General features: G+C 39.8%; 1 protein-coding gene across 1 annotated transcript in view; it reads left to right on the forward strand.

Annotated features, from left to right (window-relative positions):
- Positions 1 to 17,481, forward strand: part of RNF115 (ring finger protein 115) — a 96,853-nt gene that overhangs the window by 55,112 nt on the left and 24,260 nt on the right. Inside the window, exon 4 of the mRNA XM_007948314.2 lies at positions 7,882 to 8,093. Coding sequence (XP_007946505.1) covers positions 7,882 to 8,093 — 212 coding nt within the window. The remainder of the gene's footprint in view (positions 1 to 7,881; positions 8,094 to 17,481) is intronic.

Below are 17,481 nucleotides of genomic sequence, written 5' to 3' on the forward strand. Positions count from 1 at the left end.
TATAGGCTGAGTATCATATGGTGTACCAGTCGCAAGGACTAATTGTTTCCATGAATCTTTGGTTTTCTTCATTCTTCTTTGCTCTGGATGAGGAAAGACCCATCATTGCATCTAGATGGCTGCTTGCAAGCTTTTAAGATCCCAGTCACTACTTGCCAAAGTTGGAGGTGGAAAATGTTTTGTGTAGTATGTTATGCCAATTGAACTTGATGTCTCCTACAACTGTGGTCCCGAGCCCACAATAGTTTAAGTTTTGAGTGAAAAACAAATTAGCAAAGCTGTAGGCAAGAGTAGTTTTGCAGTCTTTTTTGGTTAGGCTTTAATTTTTCAAATTTTAGATTTGTGGGTAAGATAAACTCCTTGAAATCAAAGTAATACATCTTTTTAATTTTATTTCCCACACTTGAAAACTTTTGACCATGACCTAATGTCAGTGAGACATCTGATCTTAGAGTTTCAGTTTACTCCAATAGATCACTTCAGTACAAGAGTGACTGTGGCTGGTGCCTTAGATTAGGAGACAGTAAGATAATTGGCTTTCTGGAAAAAGAGCTTGCAGGTAAGCACAAGAGGTTAAGGTGCTCTCAGCAGTCTAGTTTGTATTTATTCATTTTTTACAAAATTGTTTTTGTTACATAAGCAGCATTATGATAACAATAAAAGTTATTTTTAAAAAAAATGTCTTTAGTCTCACTATTCTAATAGCAGGAGCTCTGGTGGCACAGTGGTTAAAGCACTTGGCTGCTAACCAAAAGGTCTCATATTCGAACCCACCAGCCTCTTCACAGGAGAAAGATGAGACAGTCCGCTGCTGTAAAGACTTACAGCTTGGAAATCTGATAGGGCAGTTCTGCTCTGTCCTATAGGGCCTCTATACGAATTGACTTGATGGCAGTGGGTTTTATTTTTTAGGTTTATTCTAATGAATTCTAATAAATAAATTTATAAATTCTAATGAATATAGAGACAGGGTACTTCCCTCTATACATTTCCTTTCAGGTTTTGTCCTGAGGCATAGATACTGAAAGATATTATGATAACATTAAGAAGATTTTTAAAAAGGAAAAATCTCCCATGTTCTCCTTACCTAAAAATCAAACTGGTGGCATAGTGCCTAAGGCATTTGACTGCTAACTAGAAGGCTGGCGGTTCAAACCCACCAGCTACTCCTCAGAAGGAACGTTGGACAATCTACTTCCATAGCGATATTGCCTTGGAAACCCAAGGAGGGTTCGCTATGAGTCGGATACGACTCGACGGCAGTGAGTTTGGTTTTTCTTTTTCTTTTTTTTTTTTTTTTAACTGTATTTCTACTTTTCAAAATCTGTTTAGCATTATATCATAAACCTTCTTCTTGTCTTTCTATGGAAATATAAAATTATATATTTTATGTCTTCTTTTTTTTTTTTATATCTGTACTGTTTGTTTACTGTTAGCTGTGTTAGATATGTATAGTTATATGTGAATGGTTGATCGCTGATCATACCTTTTCCTTCCATCTCTGAGTAGAGCACAAATTGAAAAATAAAACATAGAAGCCAGATAAATAGAAACAAAATTTAGTTTTTGATTCAACGGAATTGAGAACATAGTTGATCTGTGGCCAACGATGATGCACCTGAGAGTTAGAGGCCGCAGAGCAGGCCCACAGACTCAGAATCACTTCCTTTGTTTTTGTGCAGCTCCCTAACACATACACTTCATCACTGGAAAAATGTGACCCAGTAGATTTTAGGCTCTTGTCATTCACCAATCAGATACATCACTCTTCTGGTAGGAAAGAGTAGTGAGGAATGAAGGCAAAGGTCAAAAATGAAAATGGGAGGTCTGAGTCTTTCCAGTTAACTCTTTAGGTTTAGTAATTTAATCCTGTGGTCAGCTGGTTGCTGGGAATAGTAACTGTGGTGTAGGGGGAGGAGATCAAGAGATCAATAATCTATAAGGACACTTTTGCTCATGAAGATCCTCTTCACTACCAACTCATGCACTTTTGTGTTTGCTTCTGGGACCTGTGGTAGGCACTTTAACTTTTGCCTGCCTTTTATCTCTGAAATGATGAAGAATAATGTAAATTTAAAGTGTAAATTGAGATAAATAAAATCGTCATTATGCTACTGTTTTTGACCTATGAAAATGTCAGTTTTAAGTGATTCAACCTGATAAAAAGAAGTTAATGTTTTCAAACCATCCTTCCCTGTTGTTGTTGTTATGTACCTTCCCTAGGTAAACTGTTTTTTTATCTTTTGCTATTCTTCTTGTCTCAGCTTGTGGTGAAATGAGTTCCTTTATGTGGCCTTCTACCTGGTTCTTTGGAAAAACATCTTGGGGGATTCTCTCCCTAAACTCTGAGGAATTACTTCTGCCCTAGTTTTCTACTACAGAGGATTTGTTATTTTTGTCCAGGTTTGGTTGACATTTCTTGTGTAAGCTGTAAACAACTTGTGTTTTGATACTTGTCTGATCCTGGGCTGCAGCCTGCCCTGTGAGTGGTAGGCACCTTGAAGGTAATGCTCAATATACTATGCAAATGAAGGTGCTGTAGCGTACTATGCAAATAAAGTGTCTGGTCTACTGAGAGGGGGTTGGTCAGTTTGTGGCCCTGGTGGGAAAGCCATGCTTCAAAATTGATGAGGAGTTTGTTCATATATGCAGCCAACCCCACACAGGTTTTTCAGACAGGAAGAAAACAGACTCAGAAGGAAGAAAGGAGAGAGAAGAAGCTGAGAGAGGGGAGGCAAGGAACTTTCTAAAAGCTGTAACACAGGCCTAGGGCCGTAACACTGGAAGACAGCGACAGGCCCAGAAGGGGCCTTGTAGCAGAGTCAGTGGTGACAGACCACAGGGCCAAGAGGAGCCTGTCCTGAGGAGGTTGAGAGGAGTTGAGAGAACTGTCCTGCGCTGAAGAAGGGAGACTGTGTTTACATGCTTCTTAATCTTGATCCTGAATTAAAGCTGGTTGATCATGATCCTGAGCTGTATCCTGTTATTTTCTATTAATAAAGCACGTAATTGTAAGTATGGCCTGTGAGTTCTGTGTGGCCATTGCAAGATTATCAAACCTAGCAGAGGAGTAGAGAGTGCTGTTGGAGAAACACCTGGTGTCAGAATGGGTAAAAAGATTAGTGAGTAGAAGTATGTCTGACTGATAACAGCCAAAAAGGATACACCGAGGTGAAGAGCAAAAGATAGAGCTTTTATTAAGTTTATGCATGAGTTGAGACAGAGAGGGAATCGCTCCAATTCTGTCTGCTTCTAAGTCTCTCCAAGTTTCTTTTATAGGGTGGGGATTATATCAGAATCATGTTATACACACAATTTCGTATGGTTACAGGTTAAGTATGCGCAGTAAGGGATACAAAGATGGTGGTCCTTAGCGTCTCTCATTATAATGTTAAATCTCCACCTAGGGGTATAATTTTTAATACGCTGATGTTCCCTTTTACCCAGATTCAAGCTATTCCAGGGTCAGTAAACCTCTTGAGTATTTGTTATTCCTCAAAAGCTACATTCTCCTCTGACCTCACTGGGGAAACATTGTCGAACTCCTAATGAATACTGTGCATCATGACTTCCACCTCATGGTGGAACTTTGAGCTGATTCTGGTCACTATTCCCCCCTGAAGTTTAGGCGGTTACTTCCTGCTGCTCTAACAGAAAAACACCACAAATGGGAGCTTTAACAAACAGGAGTATTCTCTTAGAGTTTTGGAGGCTAGAATTCTGAGTTCAAAGGGTCAGGCTCTAAGGGCTAGGTGAAAGCTCCTCGACCTTGGGCTTCAGCTCTGCCTCTTGCATCCAGCTCACTGAAGCTGGAGGCTTTCTTCACTCAGGCAGCTGCTGAGGCTGACAGACCCAAGGTCTACAAATAAAATGGTACAGTCCCAGTATTACCATGCAACATGACAGGCCACTAGTTCAAGTCCAGAGACAGTGCCAAGATCGGCAGGAAACATGGCAGGCTACTAAATGAAGACTCGGCCCCATGCAGGATTCAAGCATGCCAAAAGCTATAGATCATTCCTAAAGCGTCTCCTTATATACTGGAAGACCATAACCCTAAGGCAGCTACTCAGCCTCTCACAGTAGGTTCCACCACGTAGTTGATTACCAGTCTCATCCTGGAGAATACTACATTCAGTTGGCCAGCCACTAAAACCAGGCCCAGCCAAGTTGACACATAACCTTAACTACCACAGACAGGTTCTGATGCTACTACTACTGTTACTCCTACCGTTTTACACAGCCAGAGGGCTTGCACTTAAATGTCAGGTAGACCTGGAGTTTTTTGAGCAGCTGCAGCTTAGAATAGATTTCTAAGGTTAAATTAATTCAGTCAAATCTGTCATGTGTCCCACTCTTTAGAGAGGAAGAAATGTTAAAAAGGCACATATCACAATACCTGCTTCATACTCAATAAAGTTGGAAATATAAAGTAAAATTCTGGAATTCTTCAGTTATTAAAATAATAATTCTGTTTCCATGATTCAGTACATAATTAAGTTCACATCCATAATATTGTTGCCAGTCAAAGACCGTAACAGAAGCTCAACAGTAACTGAAGAGAAAAGGGTAAAACGAAGTATTCTTGATGTCACCCTTGCCAGTTTTCTGGTCAATGAGTGGACAGACTACATGGCCTGTAAATTTAAATTCATTTGTGAAAAGTCACTTTTCAAGCAATGGTTTATAGTACAGTGTTTACGCTTTTGGAAGGAGGAATTTTTATATATGTGTTTTCTCTTTGCGAGCGGCATTTAAATGCTCTATATTCTTGAAAAATTTAGAAATTTGCCATGGTAGCAGCCATTGTCTTCAGGTGTTTTTTGAGGGCCCCTTCTTTCCTATCCAGCATGTTACAAATCTCTTAATTTCCATTTCCCTTTTGAGCCTTAAATGCCAGGCACTCCGTGCTGATTTGAGGATGAGCTCTGTTGTTTAGTTTTTTCTGTTCAGTATCTTACTGCTCCTGTTCTCATGGTCATTTCCACCCTTATTATTATGTTTTTATTTTATTTTTAACTTTTTATTTTGATTTGAGTAAAGGTTTACGAGAAATTTCCATTCAGCAATTCATACACATTCTGCTTTGTTAAATTGATTGCAATCCCCACAGTGTAACAGCACTCTCCCCACTTCTGCTCTGTGTTTACCATTTCCATTCCTCTTCCTTTCCTATCCCTTCCTGGCTTCTGAGCTTTAGCCCTGGGCACCTGGTGACCTTTTGATCGCGGTGGTTGATTGTTCTAAGGATTGTGTACCTCCTTGTTGTTTTGGTTACCTCGTAGACTTGTCTTGTTTGGCTGAAAGTTGAGCTAAGAGGGTGAATTCACTTCCAGGCTTGCAGAGTATCTATCTAAGGGCCATAGTCTTGGGGGTTCCCCTAGTCTGTCACAGACCAGTAAGCCTGATATTTTTTTTATTTTGAGTTTTGTTTCACATTTTTCTCCCACTCTGTCTGGGACTGGCTATTGTGATCCCTTTCAGAGTAGTCAGCAGTGGAAGCTGGGCACCATCTAGTTCTACAGTTCTTAGGGTTGTTGATGCTGGGAAGTCTTGGATGTCTTTGGATCAAGAAATATTTTGCATTCTAGACCATTTTTCAGACTAGAAACCAGTGTTCTTGAGCAAGTGGAGACTAACTAGAGAGCAAAAGGAAAATAAAAGATCTGATAATATAGGTACAAATGGCATTTAAAAAGTATTGAGTGAAATCTTATTAATGTTTATTGTGCATAGTTTGCTCTTCAGATTGAATATTAGAAATCTTAATTTTTAACAATGTTAGCAAGAGTTTGGGAGAATATGAGCTCTTGTACTCTGTTGGTAGAAGTATAAATTGGTACAGCCCTTTGGATGGTTGTTTGGTAGCACAGTGAAACCTGTGAGCCAAAAGGGAGAAGATTACCTTGTTTTTCTGGGTCTTGCAAATTTTCTGCCTTTGACAGGGTACAGTCTTCCATTTTTATATTGCTCACTTTAGTGGAAAGTACAATAAAACCTGGAAAGCCAGAACCTCTGTGAGGTGGACACTGGTCAGAGCAGGAAAACAGAAATATTTTCCAAGACAGCAATAGAAAAGTGGTAAGACTGTATCCTGTCAAAAACGGAAAACTTGTCAGACTTAGAAAAACAAGGCAATCCCGATTAGTTCTGGCTCTCACAGATTTCAGTGTAAAAGGAATCGTGTAACATGTGACCATTTGTGTCTAGTTTCCTTCATTTAGCAGAATGTTTTCAAGGTTCATGCTAGTTGTAGCATGTATCAGTACTTCATTCCTCTTTGCAGCTGAATAATACTCCATTCTAAGCATGTATCACAATTTATCCATTCATTCATTGATGGATATTTGGGTTTCCATTTTTTGGCTATTATGAGTAAGGCTGTTATAAATATTCTTGTATACATTTCTATATGGACATATGATTTAATTTCTCTTGAATATGTACCTAAGAGTAGAAATGTTGGGTCATATGGTAATTCTTTGTTCTTGTACACTATAAAACAAAACAAAACATAAAACCAAAGCCAGAAGTCCACAGTGAGAAATACACCATTTCTCTGCACACCAGATAGTTGAAAAATTAACAACAGTGAGAAAAATTGTCCAATGGCATCAACTGTTTGGTGAATGTTTAAATTGGTACAACCACTTTGTAAAACTATTTGGCATTACCTACTAAAATTGAAGATGTACAGACCATACACTAGTTGTAGAGACTGCTAATAGAGAAATGCTTGTTGAAAACATATAAGAGAATGTTCACAGCAGTTCTGTTTTTGTAATAGTAAAAAACTGGAACTATCCCAGGTATTTATATGATAGGAGAGAAAATATAAAAAATTGTGGCATAAAGTGTGTATGAAAATGAATGGGTAACAGCTATACATATCAACATGTGGAGCCAAACATGCAAATGCCAGAAAAATTCAAAAGGTACATTTTATTTGAGAAGTATACTGTAGTAGTAAAAGTATAAAGAAAAGCAAGGGAATGATAAATGGAAAATTCACAGTAGTAGTTACCCCTGAAGATGGGGGAGGTAGGAACACAAAGGATTTCAATGGCAATGGAGATATGAGCTGAGAGATGGTTACATAGGTATGTGTTTTATTTTCTTATACCTTATTTATTCATTATATGTTATGTAATGAGTACTATGTATTATAATAAAACAATTTTTAAAAGACTGCAAAATATAAAATATCCATGCTATTGAAAAGAATGACATGACTATGTATATTGCCATGGATAGTGCCAAGATATATTGTCTATATAAGTCTTTATTTCCATCTGTTTTTCCCTGTCACCCATATAGTTTACTTTTTTGGTTGGGGAGGAAGGTCTGTCTTCCCACTTGTAGATAAAATCCATTAGAGCAGACCTTTTTTTTTGTAGATACCTACTTTGTGGGATGATGCGTTTTTTCTTTTTTCATGTATAAATATATGCATTTATTTAAATCTTAAATGATTCTACAATGGGAAGGTGGATGCCATTTGTGACAAAACACAGGGTTATAATGTTGATCTGAATGTTTGATTATGCTTGGCACAGAAGTCCATGATCAATTTAAAGTTTAGAAGGAGAAACTGGTCAGAAGCATGTATTAAGGAAAAGATCCAGCCATTGGCTTGCTTGTTCCCATATGAAGGAAGTTAATTTTCTTAACTGATATTTTTTTTTCCCCTTATGCATGCATTTTAAAGATCTCTTTTCTCCTCTGAAATTGGGGATATATACTCCTCTTTATTTTGGAGTTGCTGAATTTTAAAGGGTTGAAAATTATTCCTCTCTCTTTCAATATTTCTTCTCCCCTGTATCCAATCTCTTTTTCCTATTCTTGAAACCAATAATGTGGTTTGTTTCTGGTTTTTACTAGTTCTGGGACCATTTGGACCACACAATGTTTTTCCAAGATTTTAGACCATTTCTCAGTAGCAATCCACTGGACCAAGATAATCGAGCCAATGAAAGGGGTCATCATACTCACACTGACTTCTGGGGACCTAGTCGTCCTCCACGACTGCCAATGACTCGGAGATACAGGTCCCGAGGAAGTACTCGTCCTGAAAGATCCCCAGCTATTGAAGGGTAAGTGCAAAGTTGTTGTTATTGTAAGTTCTGTTTAAGGGTTATTATAATGGAAGACATACTGAGAGTCTAATCTTTGTAAGATTCTCATACTTTCTACCTTAGTTGATAAGATGCAGATAAATAATAGGTGGTATAAAAATGAAGCTAAATTGAAAGTCCATTCACCTAGTACCAGCTAATGAATGACGATAAACTTAAGGGTGATAAAACTAATGACATAGGCCCCTGGTAACATATTTATTTATTAATGTCTCAGATGAATATATATATATTATATATATATATATAATATATAATAAATATATATATGTTTATCAAAATTTTAGAAGATACTGAAAGGCATATCAAATATATTGGATGGCAAAACAAAAACAAATTCACTGCCGTCGAGTCAGATCCGACTCATAGTGATCCCTCCTTGGGTTTCCGAGGCAGTATCACTAAGGAAGTAGATTGCCTAACCTTCCTTCCAAGGAGTAGCTGGTGGGTTTGAACCACCAGCCTTCTGGTTAAGTCAAATGCCTTAGGTGCTATGCTACCAGAGCTCCTAATATATTGGATGACATTAGGATTCAAAAAGACCTCAAAAGATCAGAGCTATGCTGAACATTTACATTAGGTAGATACACTCCTTGGAGAGAACAATAATGGGAGAATAGAAGGGCTGTGTATGCACAGGGAGATAGCTCAGGGGTCAGGAGTGCATGGAGGAAAGGACACAGGGAAGCGGTAACTATGGGGAGGAAGTGGGAGAGGAGCTATTGCATTGTGGGAAATAGTAGTCAATGTCATGAGACAAAGTGTATGTGAACTGCCGTATGGAAAGTGAATTTGCTCTATAAATTTCACCCAAATCACAATTAAAAAAAAAAAAAAATGAAGATCAGAGCTTTGACAGTATGAAATTCAATAGGAATAAATGTAAAATCTTGTGACTACAGAAACATTCATACAACAAATGTCTATTCTGTCTTTTATGTATGGGGCACCGTATTGGGCACTGGGGATACAGTGGTGAGCAAAACAGACAGTAGATCCTGATTTTGTGGATCCCATTTAGTAGGAATAATAAACATTAATTTTTCAGTGTTTACTGTATGTACAGGGATATGCTTCATGCATTGTCTGCTTTAATTCATTTGTTCTGTTTGAAGTAGTGCTATGTTAAACTCATTTTATATAAAGATAAACTGAGACTCAAAGAAATAAAATAACAGCCAGTACTGGAGCCAAGACTTGAATCCAGGGCTATATGAATCTAGAGTTGTGCAGTCCAGTCTGGCAGCCATTAGCCACAAGTGGCTATATTGGTTTAAATTTAAGTTAATTAAAGTTAAGTAACATTTTTAATTCCTCATTAACACTAGCCACATTTCAAGTGCTCAGGAGCCACATGGAGAGTGTAGCTGCCATACTTAACAGCACAGATTATATAATATTTCCATAATTTCAGAATGTTCTTTTAGAGCTCTACTTCCTCCCCCCACACACTTAGATTTAACCACTGAGATTTTACTATACTTGCTAAGTCATACATCTATCTATCTGTGTGGCCATTCGTTCATCTAAATTTTGTGCATTTCAAAGTAAATTGCAGATGTTCCTTTTCAGGACAAATAACAGGATATGGGAGATCTGATTTAGTGGGATTACCTCAGATAGAAAACAATGGTCATGACTGTTTCATAGCCCATTTTAATAGTTTGGTGCTCAGAGGTAGATCTATATTCTGTACCAGTTTTCCTTCATATAGACTGTTTTTGCTTCTCTGCCTGGTTTAGATAGCATCTAAACTCTTCAACCTCTTGCATACCTTTTTTTTAAATCCTCCCACCCACTGAATCTCCAGTTTTGGAGCAATGGCTGTGCTTCACTTCTCCTTGCTCTTCCACTGGGGTTCCTGTGCCCAGCTTCTCTGTATCAGCATTCACTTCACCTTTTAGTCTCCTTGTTGTTGTTGTTGTTGTTATGTCCTGTCGAGTCAAACCCGACTCATAGCGACCCCTCCTTGGGTTTCCGAGGCAGTATCACTATGGAAGTAGGATTGCCCAACCTTCCTTCCAAGGAGTGGCTGGTGGGTTTGAACCGCCAGCCGTCTGGTTAGCAGGCAAGTGTCTTAGCCACTATGCTACCAGAGCTCCTTTAGAATAGGTGTTATTTGTTTCCTTAAAGGCCGGCCCCTCAGTGCACATTCCTGAACTTTTCCTACCCTTTCTTCTGGAACTTTGTTTTATCCCATTTTCCTCTCCTGACTTCCTGCAAAAAGGGCAAGGAGGCCACATGTTCAGACCTCCTCTAACCCTACAAGGGGAAGGCAGGATTACCAGCAGTAAACCAAGGCCTATTACTGTAAGGCCAGACATGCTGCTTCCCTCCAGCCCTTTCACCAACCATTCCTCCCAAAGCACTCACCACCTCTCTCCTGGGTTCAATAATTCGCTGCAGTGGCCACACAGAACTCACAGATTACAGGGTTTATTAGGGAAGCACCAGGCTACAACTCAAGTTCAGGAAGAATGCTCAGTCTCTCTCCCAGCCCACCGTCCCTCAGCCAAAAGTCTCTCACGGTCTCTTTCCCAGCAGTGCTGGTCCCTCAGTGTCTCACTCAGCGATGCGTGTCTCTTGTGTCTTTTTCCCAGCAGCACGTGTCTCTTTCAGGGGTGCGTGTCTCTTTGGGCAGCACATCTTCCTCAACCAGCAGTCAGAGAGAGTTCTGCCTCCAGGAGGCCTCCTTTTGAGCCCGGAAGGGTGGTCAAACTAGCCAATCACAGCATCAGAACTCTAAGCACATGAGAGAGTGGGAACCTCCCAGAACATTGTATTGTGCCATGCCCAACAGAAATAACCCAGGTGGATAGCTCCTCAGTTGCTCATAGAAAATCCCACCTTGGAGTTTACAAAGACCTCTGGTAGCATAGTGGCTAAGACACTTGCCTGCTAACCAGATGGCTGGCGGTTCAAACCCACCAGCCACTCCTCGGAAGGAAGGTTGGGCAATCCTACTTCCGTAGTGATACTGCCTCGGAAACCCAAGGAGGGGTCGCTATGAGTCAGGGCTGACTCGACAGCACATAACAACAACAACAATGGGTAGAAAAGCCACACTAAGTAATTTACTACACTGCACTTCCTTTTCCCTTTTCCTGTTGACCATCTTTTTAGCCTTAGCTCCATGGTTTTCAATCCTGGCTGTGTCACTGAAGATATTTTAAAAAACAGTGGTGGATAGGCTCCACCCCCAATGGATTCAGATTTAATTAGTCTGGAGTGGTGATTCTGATTGTAGCCAGGATTGAGAACCACTGCTCTAGTTACTACCCAGTCTTCAGTAAAATTCCTTAAGAGGTGTAGTAGTTAAGTTTGTGTGTCACCTTGGCTGGGCCTGGTTGAGTGGCTGGGCAGCTGGCCCAGTAGTATTCCCCATGATGAGACTGGTAGTCAGCTCCTTAGTGGAGTCTACTGCGAGCAGCTGAATAGCTTCCTTAGGGATGTGGTCTGCTTCCTCTATATGAGGAGAAGCCTTGGGGAACGATCTCTAGCTTATGGCATGCTTGAAACCTGTGTAGCTATGTGTAGCTGTGTCGTTCTTGAGCAGCCTGCCATGCTCTGCCAACCTTGGGACTTCCAATGGACTTGAATTAACGGCCTGCCATGTGGTTTGGTAATATCAGGACTGTGCCTTATTGCTTATTAACCTTGGGCTTGTCAGCCTCACCAGCCAGCAGCTGAGTAAAGAAAAGCCTCCCGCTTCAGTGGGCTGGGAGCAGGAGGTAGAACTGAAGCCCAGGGTTGGAGGGGCTTTCACCCAGCCTTTAGAGCCTGGCACTTTGAACTCAGACTTAGAGCCTCCAAACTGTAAGAGAATAAACTCTTGTTTCTTCAAGCCATCCCCTTTGTGGTATATTCTTGTCAGAGCAGCACTAGGTAACCAGAACAAGAGGAGCCTGTGTTTCCTTTGTGCACCATCTCATCTTCCAACAACACTATAGTCTGGCCCTCCATTCACTCAAATCACTGGTGCCCTTCTAATTGCAGTCCCAGTGAATACTTTTAAATTTTACTGTATGGGTCCAATTCACTGAATTCAACATTTTTGATCGTTTTTCTTCCTTTGAAATTCTCTGCTCTCCAACATCTATGACAGTACATTTTCTTGATTCACCTCTTATTTTTCCTTCTTTTCCCAGGACTAGTTGCCATCTTGTCAGTTTTGACTTGTGGTGACCCCATGTGTGGTTAGAGTAGAACTGTACTCTAAGATTTTCAATGGCTGATTTTTGGAAGTGGATCAATAGATTTTCTTCCAAAGTACCTCTGGGTGAACTCAAAGCTCCGCCCTTACAGTTAGTAGCTCAGTGTGTCAACCATTTACACAGTCCAGGGACTCCTTGTGGAATTCCTAAATAATGGTTTTCCCAAGGTGTTTCCCTGATTCTGCTTTTCCTCTTACTTTATAAGAGAGTAGATAGACACTGTTGACATTATTAACATTTTGGGCTGGGTAATTCTTTGTTGTGGGGGTTTCTCCTGTGTGTTATAAAATGTTTAGTGTCATCCCTGGCCTCTATCTTCTAGATGCCAGTAGTACCTTGTCTTAGTTCTCTAGTGCTGTTATAACAGAAATACCACAAGTGGATGGCTTTAACCAACAGGGATTTATTCTCTTACAGTTTAGGAGGCTAGAAGTCTGAGTTCAAAGTGGGTGAAGGCTCCTTGACCTTGGGCTTCAGCTCTGCCTCCTGTTCCAAGTCCACTAGAGCTCGAGGCTTCTGACTCATGCAGCTGCTGCCTGCTGAAGCTGACAACCCAAGATTGACGAGTAAAATGGCATAGTCCCAAGATTAGCAGATAACAGGGCAGGCCATTAAGTTGTATAAGTCCAGGAATAATTCCAAAATTGGCATGTAACATGGCAGGCCACTGTGATGAAGACTTCGCCAAATGTAGGGTCCAGATGTGCAAAAAGCTGGAGAGCATCCTCAAAGATTCACCATATATTACTGGAAGCAGGCCACACCCCAAAGGCAACTAATTAGCTGTTTACAGCAGATTCCACCATGGCGTTGATTATACCATATCCAATCTTCTCATGGGAAATAACTGCATTCAGCTGCCCAGCCACTCAAAAACATGATCCACCCAAATTGACACAACTTTAACTACTGCATACCTCTGTCCCCCAGGTGTGACAACCAAAAACATGTCCAGATATTTTCAGATGTCCCCTGGAGGCAAAATTATGCCTGGTTGAGAAGCAGTGCTCTGTAAATTCTTTTTGGTCATTCTCAAGTCCTCTCATGGTTGTGATAATTGTCTGTATACTAAAGACTCTCAGATCCACATTTCTATTCTGACCTTTTTCCCTACCTTAAGACTTGTGTAATTTAATTTATACAACCTCTTGCTAGACATTTCTATATGGATGTTCCATAAAAAACAAAAAATCCAAACTCACTGCCATTGAGTTGATTTTGACTCATACTGACCCCCATTGGGTTTCCAAGGCTGTAATTTTCACAGAAGCAGACTGCCTCATCTTTCTTCCAGGGAGCACCTGGTGGGTTTGAACCACTGATCTTTTGCTTAGCAGCCAAATGCCTTAACTGCTACACCACCAGAGCTCCTTGAATGTTCCATAGATACTCCAAGTTCACCAAGATGAAAACTAAACCCTTTTCAAATCTAGGGTATTCACCCAAGGAGTGAATTAGTCTTTCTTTGTTACATATATTTGCTTTTGGTTCCTAACATGTACAATATCATGTTAAGACAGGTTTATTTTATTCCTAATTTATTAAGGGCTTTTAACTAAAAAATGACTAATGGAATTATCATTACACCCTTTGTAGGTCTGTTAAAATGACCATAGAATTTTTCTCCTTTAAATAATTAATACATTTGATTAATTTCTAATGTTGAACCAACACTGCAAGCTTGGAATAAAGATCACTTTGTCAGGGAGCATTAATTTTTAATACACTACTTTAGTTGATTTGCTCATTTTTTGGTTTTGTTTTGTTTTTAGGATTTTTGCATCTATTAAAGGAGTGATGTATAATTTTTTTGTGCTGTCTTTATCAAGTTTTGGTATCAGGGTTATGTTAGTTGCATAAAATGAACTTGTTTTCTTCTTATGCTTGGAAATAGTTCCAGTAACATAGGAATTACCTGTTCCTTAAAGATTTGATAAAAGTTACTTGTACTTCTCCCTGTGCTTGGCATCTCTTTGGAGACCAGATCTGTTACAACCTTTTCAGTTACTTCTAGGGTTAATGAGTGGTGTTTTGCTCATCTCTGTATTACCACTTTATAACACAGGGTGTATTTTATAAACCAAAACCAAACCAAACTCACTGCTATCAAGTTATTTCCAACTCATAGTGACCTCCATTGAGCTTCAGAGGTGGTAAATCTTTATGGAAGTAGATTGCCCCATCTTCCTTCTGTGGAGCAGCTCGTGGATTTGAACCGCCAACCTTTTGGTTAGCAGCCTTAGGCACTGTGCCATCAGAGCTCCTATCTGTTTTATAGTAGACACTAAACATTTATATTGAATGAATAGATTATTATAATTACGTTTTTGAGAAATATGTGAAACATGAATTATAGTAATAATAGTTGAGGGTATATACCAGACATTAGTCTAAGTGCTTTGCAAGTATTAATTTGTTTAATCCTTGCTATAATCTTCTGGAAAACCAAACCAAAAACCAAACCCATTGCTGTAAAGTTGATTCCAACTCATAGTGACTGTAGGACAGAATAGAACTGCCCCATAGGGTTTTCAAGGCTACAATCTTCATGGAAGCTGACAGCTACCTCTTTCTCCCATGGAGTGGCTGGTGGGTTTGAACTGCTGACCTTTCTGTTGCAGCCAAGTGCTTAACCACAGCACCACCAGGGCTCCTTAATCTTTTGGGAATGTACTATTTATCTTTTTTCAAACTTTTTGTTGTGATTTGGGTGAAAGTTTAGAGAGCAAATCAGTTTCCCATTCATCAATTCACACATTTTGTTTCATGTAGTTGATTGCAATCCTCTCAGTGTAACTTAACTCCTCTTACATCCTCCCTATGTTTCTTGTTTTCATTCTTCCTTCTCTCCTAACCCTTCCTGCCTTCTGAACTTTGTCCTTGGGCAAATGCTGCCCTTTTGATCTGGAATGGTTGATTGTTCTGAGGATTGTCTTCCTTCCTAGAGTTACTGTTCACCTTGTGGACCTGTCTCTTATTTGACTGAAAATTCAGTTACAAGAGTGAGTTCAGTTCCAGGGGTCTGAAGGTTAACCAAGGGCCATCATCTCAGGGGTTCCATCAGTCTCTATCTGACCAGTAAACCTGATTTTTTTTTTTTTTTTTAAATGAGTTTGAGTTTTGTTCCACGTTTTTCTCCCACTCTATCCAGGACCTTCTAATATGATCTCTTTCAGAGTAGTTGGTAGTGGTAGCTGGGCACCATCTAGTTCTTCTGGTCTTAGAGTTGTGGAGGCTGAGGTTTACATGGTCCATTAGTTCTTTGGACTGATTGTTTCCATGTGTGTTTTATTTTCTTCACTCTTCTTTGGGGGAGAAACCAGTAGTTGCACCTTAGATGGCCTCTCAAGCTTTTAAGACCTCAGTTGCTACTCACCAGAGTAGGATGTAGAACATTGTCTTTGTGGACTGAGAAGGCATTTTACAGAAGAAGAAACTGAAACTCAGGTTAGATAAATTGTGTGAGGGTATAAAGTGAGTTAAATTTTGGAGTTAGGATAATGCACAAATGAAAATATAGACCTTATTGGTAGGATTATAAATGTTTAAAAATTAAAAAAATTAACAGTATCATAAAGTATTCTCATTTAAAAAACAAAACAAGACAAAAAAAATCTAAGCATTTTCCCAGCTTTCTCAGAAACCTTTCCAAGGCGCGTATATCAATCGATATGTTAGTAAGCAGAGCTTGAAAGTTTTTGGTCCTTTTATTTTTATTTTTTTCCTCTCATGGAGGTATAAACCAAACAAAGCATATTTTTATAGTATATTATTTACCAGGAGCTCTGGTAGCATAGAGCCTAAGGCACTTGACTGCTAACCAGAAGGCTGGCAGTTCAAACCCACCAGCCACTTCTTGGAAGGAAGGTTGGACAATCTATTTCCGTAGTGATACTGCCTCGGAAACCCAAGGAGGGGTCGCTATGAGTCGGGGCCGACTTGATGGCACATAACAACAACAACAACAACAACATATTATTGACCAGTTTATCAGGTCTGGCAGATTGTTCCACATGATTATATTATCACTTTAAAATGTTGTTGTTGTTAAGTGCCGTCGAGTCGTTTCCGACTCATAGCGACCCCATGCACAGCAGAACGAAACACTGCCCGATCCCATGCCAGCCCCACAATCCCTGCTATACTTGATCCCATCATCGCAGCCACCGTATCAATCCATCTCCTTGAAGGCCTCCCCCTCCTTCGTCGACCCTCCACCCTACCAAGCATGACATCCTTCTCCAGGGAATGGTCCCTTCTTACAACATGACCAAAATAGGTGAGACGAAGTCTGGCCATTCTTGCTTCCAAGGAGCATTCTGGCTGCACTTCCTCCAGGACAGATCTGTTAGTTCTTTTAGCAGCCCACGGTACTTTCAGCATTCTTCGCCAGCACCACAACTCAAAAGCATCAACTCTTCTTCGGTCTTCCTTATTCATTGTCCAGCTCTCACATGCATACGAGGCGATTGGAAATATCATGGCTTGTGTCAGGTGCACCTTAGTCCTCAAGGAGATATCCTTGCTCCTCAGCACTTGAAACAGTTCCTTCGCAGTTGACTTTTCCAATGCTACACGTCGTCTAATGTCCTGACTGCTGCTTCCGTTGGCATCGATTGTAGAACCAAGCAACGTGAATTCCTTGACAACCTCAATCTTCTCTCCATTTATTGTGATGCTGCTCATTGGTCCAGTTGTGAGGAATTTTGTTTTCTTTATGTTGAGATATAATCCATCACTTTAGAATAGTTGTCATTATAATGTTATCCTATATTTTCATAACACTTATAATTTTGTATTTTACAGTTTTTAAAACTTTAAAAAATTTTTGGTGACTTCCTGATAAAAGTTCGTCAGATTGATTTGTAAAATAGTATAAAACTTTTTATTTTGCTTGTCAGGCTTTCAGCTGGTGGTTTCCATTGACTACATCTCAGGCTCCTATTCATCCCACTGTAGACAGAGTAGTTACTTTGTTTTTAAGAAATCAGGAGTCAGAGATTAGCCTTTGTAGGATTATTAGTGTGTTTCTTCTACTGCCGAATTCTGACTCATAGTGACTCTACAGGACAGAGTAGAACTGCCCCATAGGGTTTCTAAATCTATAAATCTTTATAGAAGCAGACTGCCAC

This window comes from Orycteropus afer, unplaced genomic scaffold (assembly GCF_000298275.1).
Source record: "Orycteropus afer afer isolate SDZICR_OR568_19922 unplaced genomic scaffold, OryAfe1.0 scaffold00010, whole genome shotgun sequence".
Lineage (NCBI taxonomy): Eukaryota > Metazoa > Chordata > Mammalia > Tubulidentata > Orycteropodidae > Orycteropus > Orycteropus afer.